Source organism: Phyllostomus discolor, chromosome 2, assembly GCF_004126475.2.
Source record: "Phyllostomus discolor isolate MPI-MPIP mPhyDis1 chromosome 2, mPhyDis1.pri.v3, whole genome shotgun sequence".
NCBI classification, from domain to species: Eukaryota; Metazoa; Chordata; class Mammalia; order Chiroptera; family Phyllostomidae; genus Phyllostomus; species Phyllostomus discolor.
The window spans coordinates 68,656,088-68,677,937 of NC_040904.2; the positions used below are offsets into that span (position 1 = coordinate 68,656,088).

Consider the following 21,850-nt stretch of genomic DNA (forward strand, 5'->3'; position numbering starts at 1 on the left):
CTGCACTGTTTCCTCTAAGCCAGGTATGGTTCTGTAGACTGAGAACACAACAGTGAGCAAAAAATAAAGATCCCACCTAAGAGACCAAACAATCTAGTAGAGGACACAAACCAGCAGAAAGACAACCACATTACAGGGGATGGCATCCTTAGAATGGGAGTGTTCAAGCTGGAAGACAAGTGGTGGGAAGAGGTTTAAGAATGGGGAGAAGTTAGGGAAGGCATATAGTAAATCTCAAAGCTGTGTCCTACAACACGTACACAGATTTGTAAGATAGAGGAAGGAGAAAAAACAGCATTTACAAAAGTATAGCCACACCTATGGCTAGAACAAAAGTCATGGCATCCAAGACAGGATAACGTTCCGGCAAACTTCAAACTGACATTCTTTAAACAATTGTTAAAGATCTATTTTATGGGATAGAGAAAAATTATTTTCTATTAATAAAAATTAAGCAAATGGTTCACTTATTAATTCATTTCCTACTAAACTAAAAGAATCACTCTTCTGATAAAGAGCAAAAATGCTCAATTTCTTGATCGTTCTTTCACCTTTTATTTAGTGATATTTCTGGGCCCCTAATTGCTTATGAGCCTACACAAAATAAAAAATGAAAATCTTCAGTCTACAGCCATACCACCCTGAACACGTCCAATCTTGTCTGATATTGGAAGAAATGAAAATCTGCAATACTTAAGAAACACACCTATAAAACAAATATGCTCCACAGGTATTCTAGTGATATTGTAGTGTCCCTTACCCAGAAGCTCCTATAATCCCAATTTGCCTCAGGCTTAGGTTTTCTTACCCTTAGTCTCTCTCTGGATGATACAGAGTAGAAGGAGAGTCCAAAGAAGAGACTAAAAATGTAGACAGGGACCGTATACTACAATCATGAGAAGGTATCTGCACCATACATTAAGAGCCATGGGGAACTGTTGATATTTGAAATGGGCGAACTATTATGAGGTTGTTTTTATAATTTAGGCTAGAAATGCTAGTAACTTATGATGAAAACAGTAGAAATTTAGGGGCACATGCTTGAAAGACAAGAGCTATAATGACTAGTCTTGGAAATAAAAGGAGAGAAAAAGAGTAATTAAGGATAATTCTTAAGTTTTAGACTTGAGTAGTTGATAGATAAAGATACCACACACTGAAATAAAGGAACAAACAGGTTTGGTATAAAAAACCATAAATTCAATTTTATACATGTTGAGTGCTATTCTTATAGGACATCAAAATGAAGATATTTACAAATATGTCTGAGATCAGGAGAAAGATTTGGGGTAAAGGTAGATGTGGGCAGCCTCAGTAAATAGATAAAACTCATGGAATGAATGAGAATGCTGGGAAAAGTCCACAAATTGAATACATAGGAAAAGCCCTCAGGAAAGCCCAGAGAAACTCCTATATCAAATGGTCAGAAAGAGCCTGAGAAGAAACCACTAGAGACAATGGAAGAAAATCAAGACCTGCAGTATCTTGGCTTTGAGGATCCAAGAAGTGGTCCCAAACATCCAACGCCGGAAGCATCCATTGCATTACCAAGAGACCACTGTTTGTGAACTTGTTGAAAACAGTTTTAGTAAAGAAAGACTAATTTTGGCTGCAGCACTTATTAGCCAGGTCAACTTAAGCCAGTCACCAAATCTCAGGGTTCTCATCTGTAAAACAGGAAAAACAAAAATGCCCACACTTCGTACCCTGTGGTTTTGTCATGAGAACTAAATTAAATGCCATAGTATATGTGAAAGTATTATATAAACTTTAAACACAGGGTATAGCAAGTGTTATTGCAACTGTGCTGTTTTTCAGGCTATCCAGGACTATCAATTCTCTCTTCCATTCACATGGCTCAGAAGTCACATCTGACTTGCATTGGCCAATATAACATTTTAGCAGAAGTGACTCAGGCAAAAGTGGTGAGAGAAACAGTGCATAGTATATGTTCTCTGTTTTTCACAACTTGATACTGTAAAAAAATGTTTCAAAACAAAGCCTTCATCAGCCTACGCTGCTATGAAGAGAATCCTATAGATGTCTCTAGTTGGCATGTTATATGGGGATAATTAAATGTTGTGGTTTTAAAACGGAAGACGTTGGAATTATGATTGTAGCAACTAACTGCAGTATAAATAATGGGAAAAAAAAAAACAGAGCTGCAAGGATAATTCCATTTTAAGAAGTAATCAATGAGACATTATAAAGTCTGTCACTCACTCTAATGTACTAATTTTTATTATGGCACAGAGTTATTCATTAATCCTCACATTTGATTCAACATTGTTACAGGTACAGAAAAAGTAAACAAGAATAACAAAATTTCTAATCAAGGTATGTTGAGGAAAGGATGAGATGGTCCCCCAATGAGAAGAAACTGCCTCCCTCCCCTCACCATTCTTATGTATTGTTTGTACTCCAAATTTTCTTCAATTCTTGGTAACCATATTTTGCACCCAAATGTTTGGTAGTATATTTGTGTTATGCCAAAGGCACACTGCCCAGGTGAGTTACTCTAAATAAACAGAAAAGAGAATAAGTAACCAGAACCAAACTTTATGAAGGAGGAATTATTTATTCTTCAAATATTAACAATAAAAGTTACTGCTGCCAAATGCCAAATTACTATTTGAAATGCCTAAATGGAACATGCATGCCAGAAAGTGGCAACTACTGAGAACCAAGGCCAGAAGTAGAATCCAGGTCAGAGTGAGGCACAAGGACCCACTGAACCAGCCTTCTCATCAAGAAGACTAAATTGCCCCCACTTCTTTATTCTGATCTTCACCCCTCTGATTAGCTTTGACAAACCATGAAAGAGGATCATAACTGTTTTAATCCTAATGGATTTGAAGTGAGTTATATGAAAGAAACATTTAACTAGGATGTTTGTCTGCTTGTAATCATTTTTTGAAGGGGGAGGGTAGGAAACACGCATAACTTTTTCACAACTCTTAGAAATGTCTTAATTTTACAAAGCATAATGCCATCATTAATAAGCACATCAAAAAAAATCTGAGCACCACCTTTTGCTCTAAAATTTTTGGCTATTTCTAAATCAAATCTAATCTTGAACTATAAAGACTGTGAACTGTTTCTTTGAAAGCTATATTATAAATATTGAAAGCAAGGCTGCTACTCCCCCATATGGCTTATATAAGGGCCCTATCATCTGAATAACTGAGCAGAAGCTCAAAGTTACTAGTACTCTGGGTAGGTCTCATTCATTAGGATATACAAACTCTGGAATGATATGTTATATTCAACTTTGTGTCCCTTAGGCATTCTTTAATAAACAGTTGCTGAATTGAATACAGGTAATAAGTCACAATGTTAGGTCACGAACCTAATTTAAAAAAAAAAATCTTATCAACCTTGTTCCATTAAACCCCCTTGCTGCTGCTTCTTTCCTGTAACTAGCTACTTTCTGTTTCTTGAATATTTGACCATATATATATATATATATATATATAGTTGCCATAATTGTTTTCATTCTCAAGTGACTTGGCTAAAAGGGCAGGGACTCAAGGACAGCACATTAAATCACAACGTGCTTATCTCATAAATGTAACTACTGTAACTAGTATAGCAACTATTATAATGTTAAAACCTATACTTTTAAAGTTGAGCTGACTACCAGCACTACTATCCCAGCAACTTAATTTTGTGGTAAACCAATTTACTACAGCATAACAGACCAGCTAAAACTAAAGCATCCTAAATCGCCCTCTAGAAGTTTGACTTTCTTGCCTTTCTCCCTCTCCGACTCGGCAATGCCAAACACATGCATGCTGCTGAACAGTTGACTCATCAACGTTGGGGAGCTAGCGGTTGACCAAGATTGGCCTAACCTTCTCTGAGAGTGGAGTGATAACAAAACAAAAGCTGCCAGGAAGAATCCTGTTAGATATAAAAATCACAATATTTGATATGAAATAAACTAGAAAAAAATTTAAAGTACAATTATACACGCCGGTGTTAAGCACATGATGATTCACAGAATCAACTCGGCACAGTGGCGTTGCCTCCCTCCGCTCCAGCAAAGGAGGAAAGGAGTATTAGGAGCCAAAGCACGTACTCAATGGCGCAAAACCGCTGACTCCGAGGGCGGGGAGAGACCAAGAGAAAGTTAATTCGGTCCTCTACGTCCAGCCGTGGGGCCTCAGTAGTCAACCTAACAACTCCGGAAACCACAGGACTCAATTACCAGTAGGAGCCTCAAGCCCACCCTCGGAAAGCGCCAACTTCCACACCCGAGGCGGGACCGGGAGGGGTGGGGCGGAGGCCCGGGAGGGGCGGGGCCACGCACCCAGCAGCCGTAGGGAAAGGCCCGAACCCTGAGCACGCGTGTGGGAGGGGGTCCGCCCCGCTCTGAGGAATGGGGCGGGGGGAGGGGGAGATCCCTGGCGGGGTCTGGTGGTACCTGCGCTGGAAGTCCAGGGCGAAGGGCTTCAGGTACGGGTCAATCTCTAGTAGTCTGGCTAGTTCGGGCACGTCCGCCAGGGCAGCAGCCAGCGCCTCCTCAAAGCTGTCGGCTGGGGCCGCCATCTTCCACCACAGCCGGAGTAGCAGAGGCCCGAGAGGGTCGAGTTGCACCCTGAGCTGGAAAGGGCGCTGTAGCCCGGAGGAGAGCAGCGAGGGCGGAGCCGCTAGACGCTGAGGGCAGCCGCGGAGACCCAAGGCCCTTTATAGCCTGAGAGAACACACGCTTGCCCCCCTTCCCCCACCCCGCTGGGGGGAGGAGCGGGACACACAGCTATTCCGGAGCGCACGTCCCGAGAGGGAAGGACGTGCCTTGGCCCACTTGGTCCAGCCACGTAACGCACCTGGAGGCCGCGCGGGGACCTGCTTTTTCCTCCCCCAACCTCTCGGCCCCGCAATCCGCTGCTACCCGAGGAGACAGGTCCGAGTCTACTTAACGGCCCCGACCCAATCCTGACTCTGAAGCAAAACCTCCGCTTTCCTTCTTTATAAACTTCCCACAGGCTGCACCCCACAAATGCTTATATGGTTTTCTTGGAAGGGAACTTTCTTCTCAAAGTTCTTAGAATTTACTTTTTTTAAGGCAGTGTTTCAGATAGATCAAGTGAATTCACAGTACGAGAAACAGCTAGAGAGTATTACCTTTGAAAAAGTTAGTATCACTTCCTAACCGGAAATCTGCCAGGTTTTTCGCCTTGGGAGTTTAACCAGAAGAGGCAGGATCCTGGAACCGGCCTAGAGTGTCCCACGGACACTCTAGTGGTGTGGTCGTAACCAATGACTGAGAATTGAAACCATGGCAAGTTTTCTCGTTCCCCATACCTTCAAAAAAAAGAAGGGGAAAAAAAGGTCTTTCGCTTGTGTTTATAAGTTGTAACAAACTTAAAATCAAAAGCTGAAGACCAGCTTTGAAATTCCCTGAGCAGACAAAACCAGTTTAGGCATACAAGCTCAAACTAGCTTATATTGAAAGAGTAACTTGACTTGTGTGTCAATTTTAGCTATGCCTTTGGAAATCATAAGCAAAACTTGAACTGTTTCCTAAGGTTTATATTCATTAATTTTACTTAGGCTGTTTCTGAACATTTGACCAAACTATCCTAGGTGAGAGAAATGGTAGAGGGAAGAGCATTAAATTGGAATTCAGCTGTGCCACTTATTACAAAAGTGATGATGCAAAAAATGACTCTTCGGCTTTAAAATGGGGACTGTGGAATCTCCCCCACTTACTTTATGTTCTTTCATTCCCATTAACTGACTTACTTTTAGCTCACTGATCATTTTTTAAGAATACAGAAATGGCCCTGGCTGGTGTAGCTCAGTGGATTGTGCACAGGCTTCAAACCAAAAGGCCGCGAGTTCAATTCCCAGTCAGGGCACATACCTGGGTTGCGGGCCAGGCCCTCAGGAGAGAAAGCACAAGAGACAACCACACATTAATGTTTTTCTTCCTCTTTCTCCTTCCCTACTGTCTAAAAATACATAAATAAAATATATTTTTTAAAAAAGAATACAGAATTAAAAAGTATACCAAGAGAATGGAACCCACCAATTGATTTTCCCATCTAATTTGTACCTAGAAACTGGATGGGCTTGAGGAATGTGCCTCAGTTAAGACCTGGGTATAGAGAATCCTAGGAGCTATGGACAAGGAAGGAAATTGGTAAGCCATGGTCCTTGAATTTTAAAACATCCATAACATTTTGTGTGGGCATGGGCTTGTGAAGGGGTTAAAAAGGACTTGAAAGGTATCTAGTAACAGAGAACTTCAAAGTGAAAGTCTGGAAGACTTGGACAGCCATCAGCAAGGCATGTCTTATTTTCCATAAAAATGACAACATGTAAACATTTGTCAATATAAAACTGTAAAACAACACTTGAAACTCAGAAGCAGGATATCCAATAGACCAACCTATCTGTATCTCCAATCCCAAACTTTTCTCAGAAATCAGGTTCATATGGATACCTGCTTACTGTACTCTCCATTTACCTGGCTAAGAAACCAAAATCAGCTACCTCCAAAATAGCCCCGAAATCAGTCCTCCCATCCTATATGCTATCATCACCCTTATATAGGCAGCTTTCATTTCTTACTTGGACTAGCATACCTAACTTGTTTCCCCTCTTCTTTCTCACTTCTGATTCATTCTCTAGTGTTTCTTAAGATTTAATGTACAGATGAATCACTTGGGGATCTTGTTAAAGGTAGACAGTTTATCAATTCTAGGGCAGTTTTAAAAAGTCGGAGGTGATGCTGCTGCTGCTGGTTGGGGGCACTGTTCAAATAGTAAGGCTCTACACAAGGAATATAGCATACAACTTAAATAACATGCAAGTTCACTTGGAGTTACATATAAACTTCTTACCATCCCCTAACAAGGCTTGTATAATCTGGTCCTTAGCTACCTTTCCATGACTTTTTTCATCATCCTCTGCCTTTACTATTCTGTAGTCACACTGACTTCACTGGAATTTACTGGGTTCTTTGTAGCCCCTGAAACTTGACTTGCCCTTTTCTGTACTGGGGATTCTCTTCCGTGGGCTCTTTGTTGCTGGTTCCTTCCTAGCATTAATCGAGGTCTCAATATAAAGGTCAGCATATTTCTGAGAAGCCTCTGATTTTGCTATCTAAATAGATTCCTGCCCTGGCTGCCGTACGTAGCTCAGTGGACTGAGCGTGGGCTGCAAACCAAAGTGTCACAGGTTCGATTCCCAGCCAGGGTACATGCCTGGGTTGCAGGCCGTGACCCCCAGCAACCGCACATTGATGTTTCTCTCTTTCTCCCTCCCTTCCCTCTCTAAAAAATAAATAAATCTTAAAAAAATAAAAAAATAAAAGTAAATAAATAAATAGATTCTTTAATATCCTCTATTATAGGTGCATTCTCTGCTGTGCAACAGTTAATAAAATTTAGGTATTTCTTTTTCTCTTTATTAATCTTCTTTAGAATATAAATTCCAAGAAAGCAAGGACTTATTATAACTTGTTCACTATTGGACTGGTTTTGAAGGCCCATGTGCCAACCAGTTTCCTAGATACTGGGGATTAGTGATGAACAATACAAATTTTAATAGTCATAAAGCTCACAGATTAGGTAAATCTTTGAGAAAGTAGAGTATTGGTTTCCCAGGCAGAAGGGAATGGAAAGCAACTGCTCCTAAATACAGGGTTTCTTTTAGGGGTGATGAAAATTTTCTGAAATTGATTATGCTTATGGTTGTATGGCTCTGTGCATAGGCTAAATACTTTTGAATTGTGTACTTTCAGTAGGTATATGATATGTGAATAATAGCTCAGGAAAAGTGTTTTTAAAATACCAAAAAAGGATTTTTGAGTATAAGTGATATTAAATATATTCTTTAAAACTATAAATACCCAGCCTATTGAATATATATATTTTGTAAATGACTAAAACCAATGAACTGTGACCAACCTCTAGCAGGGGTGTCTAACCCACAGCCCTTGGGTTACCTGCAACCCAGGATGGCTATGGATGTGGCTCAACACAAAACCATAAATGTACTTAAAACATGGAGATTTTTTTGTGATTATGTGTCACAATGTATTTAATGTGTGGCCCAAGGCAACTCTTCTTCCAATGTGGCCTAGCAATGCCAAAAGTTTGGACACCTGTGCCTAGAGAGAAAAGTAAAAATGAACTAAGTTTTAAGTAAAACCCTGTAGTGGTAATAAAGGAAAAAGTGCCTTTTAAGAAGGAAAAGGAGAAATTTCAGAAAGAAGGGAGTGAAAATAACCTTTCTATCTTTAATAATGTCATTGAGGACCCAGTTTTTTGTTTCTTTCGTTTCCTCATGTAGTATTTGAGCTCAAATTTGCCCCATCGTGATCATAAAATGACTACCACAGCCCTAAGTATCACTTCCTCATAAGGCCACATGTAAAGGAAAGTAAAATGAGTGTTTATCCTGGGCATCTTTGCCTAAGGGAAAACTTTTCTTTATATTTCTTAGGCTAAAACTCAGTCACATACCTACCCCTAAATTGACACAGAGGAATGTGACTACCATGGTTGGTTTCAAATATGATTCACTGCTTGAATTTAGTTCACTTTGTCTTACTGCATTGCTGTCCAACTTCTGGATAAAATGGTGATTCAATTCACATGGAAAAAGAAGAATAGATAATCATAGTCTGCCACATCTTCCTTTGCTATTCTTCCTAGATCTACTACCCATAAAACTTGCCAGTGTTTTCAGCTATCTTGTCCCTTTGTGATTTATTTACTATGCTTACATGGCAAAACATCAATCTAGAATCAGTAAATTTGCCTTCTACATTTTGGCATCCAGAATGCTGGGAGATTGAAAAAAATCAAAACTATAGGAACTAGTTCCACTAAAATCCCTTCCTTATGCAAGGCAATCAGTTTTATAGGCTGTACACTGCATGAGGTGTGCCCAATCAAGAGGGCAAATGAGGCCATTTGCTTCTAGGAAGGATAACATTTTCCTTTGTACAAAGGTTCCTGTCCCTCATCAAGCTATGGATCCTTAGGAGAGTTCACCACAAGAATATACTTCTTCCTGAAGAAGGGCACAGTATAGTTGTGTGATGCTTAATAATGGACATACAATCAGAGAAATGAGTCATTAGGGGAATATCACAGAGTGTGTTTACACCTAGATGGTATAATTTACTTCAGTAATTGTATGTGCTATACTTTTCTATGACTGGCAGTGAAGTAATTTTTCTTGCACCAGTATCACCACAAACACATGAATAACATATTGTCCTATGACTTTTAAGACAGCTATGATGTGACAGCAATGGAAATTTCCCGGCTCCATTATATTATTATGGGACCACTGTCATATATGTGGTCCATCATTGGCTAACATTTCTTTATGCAGCATATGGCTATATAGGCATTACTTCATTTTACTGTGCTTTGTGGCTATTGCATATATTACAAATCGAAGATTTGTGGCAACCCTGCATCAAGCAAGTCAATTAGCACCATTTTTCCAATAGCATTCACTCACTTCATAGCTCTGTATCACATTTTGGTAATTCTCAGAATATTTCAAAACTTTTTTACAAAACTTTTTTATTATTATTATATTTGTTATGGTGATCAGTGATCTTTGATGTTACTCTTGCAATTGTTTTTGGGTACCACAACCTACACACATAAAAGACAGTGAACCTAATCAGTAAGTGTTGTGTGTGTTCTGGGTGCTCCATCAACAGGACTTTTCCCAGTTTCTCTCCCTGTCCTTAGGCCTCCCTTTTTTCTAATACACAAGAGTATTGAAATTAGGATGCTTGATAACCCTACGATGGCCTATAAGTATTCAAGTGAAAGGAAGAGTCTCATTTCTCACACTGAATCAAAAGCTAGAAGTAAGTTTAATGAGGAGAGCATGTAGAAAGCTGAGATTGATCAAAGGCTGGATCTCTTATGCCAAGTGATGAATGCAAAGGGAAAGTTCTTGAAGGAAGTTAAAAGAGCTACTCCATTGAATACATGAATGATAAGAAAGCAAACAGCCTTCCTAATGTTATGGAGAATATTTTAGTGGTCTGGACAGAAGATATAACCAGCCATGAGAATTCCTTATGCCAAAGCCCAATGGAGAACAAAGCCCTAACTTTTCAATTGTGTGAAGGCTGAGGAAGGTGAAGCTGCAGAAGGAAAATATGAAGATAGTGGAGGTTGATTAATGAAATTTGAGAAAACAAGCTGTCTCCATAATATAAATGTGCAAAGTGAAGCAGCAAGTTATCCAGAAGACCTAGCTAAGATAACTAATAAAGGTGGCTACACTAAAAACAACAGACTTTCAGTGTAGATGAAATAGCCTTACATTGGAAGAAAATACCCTCCAGGACTTTCAGAGCTATAGAGAAGCCAATGCCTAGCTTCAAACCTTCAAAAGATAGGCTGACTCTCTTGAAGGTGATAATGTAGCTAGTGACTTACTATTGAAGCCAATACTCATATATCATTCTGAAAATCCTGGACCCTTAAGAATTGCACTAAATCTATTCTGCCTGTGCTCTGTAAATGGAAGAACAAAGCCTGGATGACAGCACATATGTCTATAAAATGGTTCACTGAATATTTTAAGCCCACTGTTGAGATCTACTACTTAGAAAAAAAAGATTCCTTTCAAAATATTACAGTTAATTGACAATATCCCTGATCACCCAAATCTTATTCTTTAAAAATATGCATTTTGTAAGGCTATATAGCTGCCATAAATAGTGATTTTCTTTTTCTGATAGACATGGCCAAAGTAAATTGAAAATCTTCTGGAAAGAATTCTTAATTCTAGATGCCCTTAAGAACATTTGTGATTCATGAGAAGAGATCAAAATATCAATATTAACAGGAGTTTAGAAGAAGTTGGTTCTAATTTTCATGGATGATTTCGAGGGGTTTAGACTTCAGTGGAGGAAGTAACTGCAGATACGGTAGAAATAGCAAGAGAACTAGGTTTAGAATTGGAGCCCAAAGATGTAATTGAATTACTGCAATCTCGTGATAAAATTTTAATTAATGAGGAGTTTCTTTTTATGATGAACAAAGAAAGCAGCTTCATCAGAGGCAATCTACACTTGATGAAGATGTAAAGATTGTTACAATGACAACAAAGTATTTTTTTTAATTTATTTATTTTGGAGAGGGGATAAGAAAGGGAGAAAGAGAAGGAGAGAAGCATCGATGTGTGAGAGAAACATCCATCAGTTATGTATTGCACACTCCCAGCTGAGGACCTGGCCTGCAACCCAGGCCTGTGCCCTGGCAGGGAATCAAACTGGTTACCTTTCAGTTTGCAGGAAGGCACCTAACCCACTGTGCCACACCAATCAGGGTGACAACAAGTATTTAGAATATTACATAAAGTTAGTTGATAGAGAAGCAGTAGGGTTTGAGAGAATTAACTCCTATTTTGAAAGAAGTTCTGTGCCTAAAATGAGAAATCATTTGTGACAGGAAGAGTCAATGTTGCAAACTTCATTGTCTCATTTTAAGAAATTGTCACAGCCACACCAGCCTTTAGCAACCAGCACCCTGATTAGTCAGCATAATCAACATTGAGGTAGACTTCCACCAGCAAAAAAGATTATTTCTAGCTGAGGGTTAAATTTTAGCAATTTTTAGCAATAAAGGGTTTTTCTTTATTAAGGCATGTGCATTGTTTCTTTAAATGTAATGCTATTGCACAATTAATAGTCTATAGTACACTGTAAACTTTTTTTTCCCAGCACATAACTTTTTTATGTATTGGGAAACCAAAAATATTTATGGGACTCACTTTATTGCCAAGTTTGCTTTATTTTGGAGTCTGGAACCCAAAATATCTTCAAGGTATGCTTGTATAGGTTAATAGTGTCTCTGCCTTGATTCTTTCTCTCCATTGAACATAATACTCCTCTTTCTTCATAGTTAAGTTTTTGAAAAATTATCCCATTCACTGTTTAACACACTGTGGTCTGGCTTATATTCCTACTATAGTTGACTCTTGAACAACAAGGAGGTTAGGGCAGCAACCTTCCACATAGCTGAAATCTGCGTATAACTTTTGACTCCTCTAAAACTTAAATACTAATAGCCTACTTTTGGCCAAAAGCCTTACTGATAACATATATAGTCAACATATATTTTGCATGCTACATCTACTATGTACTATATTCTTACAATAAAATAAGCTAGAGAAAAGTAAATGTTAAGAAAAGCATAAGGAAAATACATTTACAATATTTATTGGAAAAAGTCCACATATAAGTGGCCTTGCACAATTGAAACCCATATTTCTCAAGGGCCAACTGCATATTGAAACTTTTTTTTTCCAAAATACCCAAAACCACCTATTTATTAAACTCAGTGAACAGCTTAGAGTTCTTGTTCTATCTAGCCTCTGAAGATTTGGAACTGCTAATCATTTCTCATCTATCAAAATAGAAAAGAATAGGAGGTTATAACAGAATTTGAAGTAATAAACAAAGATGTGTAGCCACTCTGAGATATGAGAAAGAAAACAAATTAAGGACAAGAAAATTTCTGAACAATGGTGAGAGCCTGTGCTGGATAGCAAATACAGTAAATAGTGCCACATGTCCCAACCATTAGTTTTTGTTTGACATTGCTTAATATGCTGAGTGTGTGAATTCAAAAAAATAAATATTTGAGTGAAGCTAGAGTTGAAGATTTACGTAATGGGTTGAAGGTCAGTAGGGCTGAGACACGAGCTGGTGGCATGTCACAAATGCTTAGCCATGGAATTCAGTAAGTGTGGGTGATTAAAACAATAAAAAATTAGATCTTTCTTAGTGCTGGATATTGATGTAACAAGGAAAAGAAAAATGGTTGTCAAAAATAAGTAATTATTTTTGCTTATGTAAAAACAATTACTCTGGATCCAGATTGCCTGACTTCTAATTAGAGCCCCACCATGTATAACCCTGGCAAGATACTTCACCTCCCTTATACCTTTATTTTCTGAGCTTCAAAGAGTGGTGAGGATTAGATGAGAAAATTTAATTATTTAATAAGTTCTTAGGATAGTGCCTATCATAAATTAAACACTATATAATTAGTTATTATTATTAATAAATAATGCACTTACTTGAAAAGAAAAGGTGCAGCTTTTCTATTTCTATATTCAGAACACACTCAAATTTGCCCATATTAGAATTTAAATTCATTCAGTGATTCTGAATATGAAATAGTTAGGTATGGAAAAAACATAAGGATGGGTAATTTTATTTATTTTCCAAATTAAATATGTGAGCGTCTGCCTTCTATAAAGCATTATGTTAAAGCATTATAATGGTAAAGAGACCTTTATATGATTCATTAAGGTATTCACAACATTATATAATTCATAAATAAAAATTCAAACAATCACAGATTAGAATACTACACAGCTACATTAAAATTGTATTTGAAAGTATAATCAAATTTTAAAATACTATTTCTCTCTTGCACTTTCTAACCTCTCTTCCTCAGCACCTTAGGCATTATCTTCTTATCTTCTTTTAAATAACAATATATATATATTCCTTTAAATTCCCCATTAAAATGCTTTAAAACCAGATGAAGCAAACATTTACACAATTCAATCAATTTACCTAAATTATTAAATTATACATTAAAAAACAAAATTGATTTTGTGTAAATTATAACATAAAGCTAGTTTACAATTTTTCTTAGATTGCAACTTAGACTCTTTATTAAAAAGGTAAATCTAATGGCTGACAAGTATTGGTATTCCATTCGCCAAACTGACATCCACTTATTCCTGGATTAAATTAGCAGAAGTGATCAGCTAAGCTCCCTGTACCACCTGACAAGTCTCTCAGAGGATCCTGGAGGAAGAGACTGTCAGTCTATCTTCAGATTCATTCACCCCCTAACCTCTCTATTTAAATGGCCAAGTGGTAGGTGTCCAATGTGATGACAATTGTCACCACCTGGAAAACAGAGTGAAGCAAACAACTTTTTTCAGAGATGGTACTTAACAGTTTTTAGACAATAATGATTTTCAATTACTTTTGACATAAGTTGGATAAGAGTCAGTGACCTAAAGGTGACAGGGAGCTCTAACCTTTTTTGACAAATCCTCTGGACATCTGGCCTTTTTTATCAGAACTTAGATAAATTCCCTTTGTCTCAGGCCTCCCCAAACACAATGGTAATTTTTATTTCACTGAAAGTTACAGGTTTCCTTTATGCTTTTATGTTATCTCTAGTGATTATTTTATGTCTGAAAGTTTCAGTACTCCTCAATTTCTCCTATTTGAAAATTTTCCAGGTGTTTTGGGCACAGAATCTTGTAAAAATAAAACATTACATAGCTGAGCTTATCATAATGGAGTTATGCTGAAAGAAGACTATAGCTATTCTTCAGAGTAATAGCTAGTAATAAAAACTCACTCTTTTTCACAGTCTAGGCACTGTTTTAACCATTGTTTAGTAGTGTGTGTGTCTCTGTATGTAATATCCTATGATAAAGGCACATAGAGATAAAATTGCTTAAGGTAATGCAGCTAGTAGTAGTTAGTCAGGATTTGAATCCAGGCAAAACTTTTACAGTCTATGCTTTTAAGAACTGTTTTATCCTGCCTCTTGGAAAGATGATATGGAGGATAATGTAAAAGCTTTCTTTATAAGACTTAAAGACAAAATATAGGCAAACAAAATTTAAAATACTGTACATCCATCAATTTTATTTGAATGAAAACCAGGTCCCTGGCAAACTTAACCATTCCAGAACAAAGCAAAGAGCCAGGAAATGGGCAAAAAATAAAAGGCCTTTTACATATGAGTTTTAAGTCACAAAGTCCATGTGTTAAAGTCTAATTCAGTGAGTGTACTTACAGAAAGACACCTCTGACTACCAATACCTCTTACAGTAGCTTGAATGGTGGTCACCAAAAAGATATGCCCATGTCCTAATCCTCAGAACCGATGAATGTTACCTTATTTGAGAAAAGGGTCTTTGCAGGTATAATTAAGGATCTTAAGATGAAATCATCCTGGATTATCTAGATTGGCCCTAAATTCAATTACAGTGTCCTTAAAAGAGATATGCAGAGAAGACAGGCACAGAGAAGAGGAGGAGGCAATGTGATCATGAAGACAGAGACTGGAGTGGTAGCCACAAGTTGAGAACATCATCAAGCACCAGAAGCTGAAAGAAGCAAAGAATGGGTTTTCCTCTAGACCTTCCAGAGGAAATGTGATCCTGCCCACACCTTGATTGCAGACTGCTGCCCTCCAGAACTGCGAGAGAATGAACTTCCATTGATTTAACAACCAGTTTACGGTAATTTGTTTCAGCAGCCTTAGAATACTAATATATGTCTTCAGTCTTTTTACAATGATTATCAATGATCATAGATTGGAAGCTGTAAATCTTATGACAAAAGAGCTACTGAAGAATATTAATTGGCTTACTTATACACCATCTATTCAAGCAAAAGGGATTTGAGGTGGCTAATAAAAACACTTGTCATAAGTAAAACAATACTTGACAAAAGAAAAAAAAACAAAAAGTCATACACTAGAGAAAATCCATGATATTTGAGCCCAGACCTTAGTTACCAACTGCCTAGTAGCAAGAGCAAAGAAAGAAAAATATAAAGTGTTTATAATTCTATGAACTTTTAATTGTCCCTTCTAGTTAAAAATGGCTCTATAAAATAAATATTGAGTAACATCTAAAATCATGTACCTGGAAGTCAATTTTAGATAAACTACAAAGGCCTTTCCAGATAGTCTTGTATTTATTTTATTTTATTTTATTTTATTTTATTTTATTTTATTTTATTTTATTGTATATTTTACGGATAGTTGTATGATGTTGTGGATAAGGACACAAACTTAGAGCCAGGCTGCTGGGTTTGAATCTCAACTTTGCCACTCACTTGCTATGTGATCATGGCAAGTCAATCTCTTTGTACTTCAGTTTTCATTTCTGTTAAAGTAGGAATGATAATAGTGCTTGTTTCATGTTGAGAAGATTAAACGACTTTACATGTAAGGTACTTAGAACTGTACTTGCATATAATAAGCACTCAATATGCCACTAGCATTTATATTTCTGCAAGGGCAATAGCAAAGAAGAGTGATGTATTTCATATATAATGCTTTCAATAATCTAGATTGGTATAAAAGTAAGTAGGTGCTAAGTTGTGGAGGATAACCTTGGCTGAGTGGCTCAGTTGGTTGGAGCACAGTCCAGTACACCAAAAGGTTAAGGGTTCAATTCCCGGTCAGACCACATACCTAGGTTACAGGTCCAATCCCCCAGTGGGTGCATATGGAAGGCAACTAATCAATGTTTGTCTCTCATGGCAATGTTTCTCTCCCTCTCTCTCTCTCTCTCTCTCTCTGAACCCTCCCTTCTTCCCCCTCTAAAATCAATAAACATGTCCTCGGGTGAGATTAAAAAAATGTTAAGAATATTTTTTAAAAAGTGATTGAGCATAGTTAACATATCCTCAGAGGAAAAGAGATTGCTGTTATGCCAGTGAAATGTGACTTGGATTCTGGTGGACACTAACACTCAGCTGAGGTTTTCTAAAGATCTAATCAGGGACCAAAATGTTCAATAAATCAATGCTGGTAAACAAATGTTTGTTATCAATTCACAAACAGAAAAATATAGAAATTATGAAAAAGTGTTTGGAAACTTTAATGTCAATTTGACTGAGTGATTTTATACTAGAAAAATATAATCATAAAAGATTTGGGTTTGTATTGGTATTCTTAAATTTTTATTTCTCTAGAAAATTATTTTATTTTATAAAGCTATCAATGCATGGCTGATTGTAGAGGAAGAAAAAAACCTTTTCCTTTATCACTAATAGTTTGATGAGCTTTGTACTAGATAGAACCAGAACTCTTTTCAGAAAATTCTTTATCTGTGCAAGTGCCCCAATGAATACACACTAGATATTCTCAAATTCTTATTAAAGAAAAAGAATAGTGACTTACAATATTTTAGTAATAAAATTAAAATTTATACTTTACATGTTCAAAGTTATAGCAAAATTATCCAAGTAGATGCAATCTATTCAAATTGCATGGTGAGATGGCCTTGCCAAATTATTTAAAAACAAAGTTTAAAGTATTGGGAATTGGGCTCAATATGACCCTGTTATGTATTCTTTAGTTCTAAATTAGTTAATCCCACTGACAATAAGTAAATAAGCAAAAGATGACTCAGAAGGCTATTATGAATGCTCATTGATGAAAGCAAAATAACCTAGGTACTTAAACCACAAACCCAACCACCCTGTATTCCTCTGTGGGGCATTATGTTTTAAACTTAATATAAAATTTTATATTTTGGGCTTTAAACAAAAGTTACTTATGAGCCATATGACCTTGGGAAAGTCACTCTCAACACCGCAGTTTCATCTTTTATAATACAGTTATAATAAGCCAAGTATTGGAAATTTATGGCATTAAAACATGACAATATCAAAACCACTACAAAAAGGGTACCAGCCCAAGGCAACACACTTAAGGGAGGAAGAAGCAGAGTTATGTTATAATACCTGAATCAAATAAAAGTTAGAGCAGGAAATTTTCCCCAACTCTGTCTGCACCCCATAAAAACTTAGTGCAGTTCTCTAATTGCTTCACTCTGAGGCTGCTCTGCACGTGTACTACCGTTGGTTGAACAAATAAGAATATAAATTGTAGATAATGGGAACCAGGTTTCTCAGTATCAGTGATAAAAGTTAAATATGTGTGTGGAGGAAAGATAGAATAAACCCTGGGGTGTTGAATTAGAGTCAGAGATAGTAATATGAACTGAGATACACACACATAATTTTAAAAAATGTGTACACATGGCTTGTGTAATGAATATATTTCTTATCTCTGTCTGCTGAGAGGAGAAAGAAGCAGTGATAACAGGATATCCAGCACCCAGACCTTAGTTTCTAAACTCCATTCTTCCATGAAAGGAATCAAGATTCCTTGAAGAATTGATTGTTTCTAGGGCTGAGTAGGAAAAATTCAAGACAAGCCTAGAACATTAGATAGTGACAGAAAGTAAGAGTGTTTAACATTTAAGACTTAATCCATTTTGAATTTATTCTTGTGTGTGGCTTAAGAAGGTGGTTTGGTTTCATTTTTCTGCAAGTATCTGTCCAATTTTCCCAATGCCACTTATTGAATAAACTGTCTTTAACCCATTGCATATTTCTGTCTTCTCCATCATGTATTAATTGACTATAAAGGTGTGGGTTTATTTCTGGGCCTCTATTCTGTTCCATTGATCTCTATGTTTATTTTTATGCCAGTACCATGAATATATACATCACTACGTTCATTGCAACATTATTTACAACATTCAAGATTTAGAAGCAGCCCACCAAGATTTGGAAGCAGCCCAAGTGTCCATCAGTAGATGAGCAGATAAAACAGCTATGGTACATTTATACAATGGAATACTATGCAGCTATAAAAAAAGAAAGAAAGAAAATTTTACCTTTAGCAACAGCATGGATGGACCTGGAGAACATTATGCTAAGTGAAATAAGCCAGTCAGCGAAAGACAAGTACCATATGATTTCACTCATGTGTAGAACCTAATAAACTGAACTAACAAGCAAAAGAGTGACAGACTCATTGATAGAGAGCAGTCTAACAGCTCTGGTGGGGGCAGAGATTTGGAGGGTGGAGGAATCTAGCAAAAAAGAAAAAGGACTTCTTACAGGTGGGGAGAGAGACAACAAAGGGGCTGGCTCTCTTCCCTCGTCTTGGTTCTTGTCTTTCTCAAAAGACACAAATTCAAATAAGAGACAAGCACATATAGTAGAAATGAAATAGCAAGTTTATTTATTAAATACACATGAACATAATGCTGCAAGCAGACCCCCAGCTAGTCTAAATGTCCCACATATAAAGGAAATAAAGTTGTAAGTTTGTTGGAAAATTAATGAGTTTGTTCTATACACTTGAGCTGAGGTTACAAGTGGGCACTTACCTAATCTAAATATGCTGACTGTTGGGGCTCAGAGATTATATACCTCAGCAAGCTTCCAGGTATCCCTCCTTCTCCCACTTGGCAATAATGAACAGCTACAGAGCCTTCTTTTCTTAGTTAGTAAAGGCTCTTTGTCTTAGTGAAATTGTTAGAGAGGCCCCCTTTCCCAGCAAAGACCCCCTTTTCCTACTGTGTAATTCCCACTTGTGATGTTCAGAACACCTGCAGTCTTAGCAACATTTTTACAGAAGCTTATAGAAGCCCCTTTTCTTAGCACAGTCTCAAGGACTCTTGCCTCTGTGCTATTTGGCTTGCAATGCTTGGGATACCTGGCAGTCTTATCAAACTGAGCTCAGGACTGCTCAGTTAATTGGTGAGACATGTCTTCCTTTTGCTTCTAGCCTTCTGTATTAAGTTCTTTGTTAGATTGTAATGGGGAGGGCCTGCCTTTATTTTCCCTCTGGCTGCTCATTCCTAGCTGCTACCTAACATTCATGGACAGGGACAACAGTGCAGTGACTGCGGTGCAGAGATGGAGGTAGAAGAGTGTATGGAGGGACAAATGGTAATAAAAAATCCAATTAAAAATGAACTATTTAAAATAAATAAATAGGAATTTTAAAAAGAGAATGTTAAAAAATAATATGGAGCTATCTCAAAAGGACACGGAAGCCAACCAGAAAGTGTCCCAAACGGTTAAAGCAGAAATCATTTAAGCAATAAAATAAATAGCAGTAGTAGTAGTAATAGTATTTATAATGCCAAAGAACAAAGTAAATATCCATGAGTACATCCTAATATACATAATTGATTGAACAAATAAATGGAGGGAAAGAAGTAATATTCCTTCAGAAAAAAATTAAATAATTTATGAAGAGCCTCCTCCCTACAAAAGGTGGAGCTTAATTCTCCTCAAGCAGAATGTGGGCTAGACTTTAGTTACTTGTTTCCAAATAATAGAATATGAAAAGAGAAAAACAGGCACTCTACAGTGAAAGAAGCCTGTCAGACTCCACTGTAACCAGATCATCAAAGTCGATGCCACTTGTGATAAGACATGTTGATATGATATGCCCCTTGATATGATGTGATGAGAAGCACACTTCACTTCTGAAATATTTTTCCCCAAAATCCATTGAGAATTCCTAATTGTGAATAAATATCAGACAAAACCAAATCAAAAGATATTCTACAAAATACCTAATCAATACTCTAAAAAATTCTCAAGGTCGTAACCAACAAAGAAAGACTAGGAAACCCACCGATTGAAGGAGGCTAGGACACATGATGACTAAAACTGAAGTGGTGCCCTGGAATTAATTCTGGAATAGAAAAAGATAAAATATTAGTAAAATCTGCTGTCTGGTTAATAGCCAATGTTAACTTTATAGCCTTTTTTTAAAAATTAACTGGAGAGCATTATGCTAAGTGAAATAAGCCAGGTGGTGAAAGACAAATACCATATGATCTCACCTATAAGTGGAAACTAATCAACAAAACAAACAAAGGAGCAAAATAGAACCAGAGACAGAAAAACAAGTAACAAACTGTCAGTGACCAGAGCAGAGGTGGGAGGAGGATAATGGGGGAAAATAGAGGAAGGGCCATCAAGGAGCGGGTATAAAGGACACACGGACAAATCCAAAAGGGGTAGGGTCGAGGGTGGGAGGTGGGGTGGGTGGGGTGTGGTGGGGGCAAAAATGGTGACAGTTGTACTTTAACAACAATAAAAAAATATAATAAATAAATGAATAAATTGTTGACACTATTATAGATATCTCTATTGCCCCCATTTTACCCACATCTACTCATCCCCTAGCCCTTTCTTCCTCTGGTCATCACCACACTGTTTGCCATGTCTATGGGTTATACATGTATGTTGTTTGGCTAATCCCTTCATCTTCTTTCATCCATTCCCATCCCTCCCCTTAGTTTTGATAAAATGTCTGTATGTAAGATGTTAGCATTAGAGGAAGTTGGATCAAAGTATATGGGAACTCTTTGTACTGTCTCTGCAATTTTTCTATAAATCTAAAATTATTCCAAAATAGTTGTTTTTAAATTTACAATATTAATTATTATAAAAACTTAGTATTTGTTGATTTTGGATAGAAAATACTTTCAAGTGTCAAAATTTTTTTGTAATTTTAATTTTTTTCTAAAAGAAAAAATATTTTAATATTTAATTTCAATTTTTCCCAATGGTTTTTAGTGCTTACACTAACCTTAGTTAATGTAAATGAAAATATATAATATTTTAATAATGTCATAGTCAATAATGTCATTAGAATTGTTTCTAATTCTTCTAGTGTAATTCAGTGAAATAGGATTTCTTGGCTTCTATTAACTCTTTGAATTTACAAAGCTGCCACTTAGTTATCTGGTGGTATAGTGTTCTGAGAAATTTAAAGGAATTGCTTTGCTACAAATACCTAATTAATCCTTACAAAGTTGAGATAATCTGATTCATTAAAAGAACAATGTGTGCCTGGCACTGAACTAGAAATTTTTAATTACCATTTTGTACTTTGCTTATAACTTGATCTTCTGTGAAAAAAAGTGTCTAGGTGATGTACAAAACATTTTAAAGCAGAGAATTGCCGGAAATGTGGGAAATCAGTTAAATGACCTAGATTTTAAAAATTTGTTTTTCTCATTTTGTTATAATTTTCTCTAGACTATTTAAATTTTGAAACAATTTTAATAAGAACTTCTCATTCTACCTATCTTTCTAACTAGTTATATGATTTCATTTTAGTAATTAATACTTATTTTCATAATGTTGAGTCACTTAAGTCATTGAACACTTTGAAATTGCTTTTTCATTTGAGTTACTTCTTCCATTATTTGCTTCCATCTACTTTTATTCAAATGTTTCCATGTTTTCTAG

The 21,850-nt window shown here is 36.8% G+C and overlaps 1 protein-coding gene across 1 annotated transcript in view; it reads right to left on the bottom strand.

Moving 5' to 3' along the window:
* GBE1 (1,4-alpha-glucan branching enzyme 1) overlaps nt 1–4,796 on the bottom strand; it is a 266,291-nt gene extending 261,495 nt beyond the window's left edge. Inside the window, exon 1 of the mRNA XM_036017948.1 lies at nt 4,427–4,796. Within this exon, the coding sequence (XP_035873841.1) occupies nt 4,427–4,551 (125 nt within the window). The 5' untranslated portion in view covers nt 4,552–4,796. The remainder of the gene's footprint in view (nt 1–4,426) is intronic.
* Between the last annotated feature and the right edge of the window lie 17,054 nt (nt 4,797–21,850).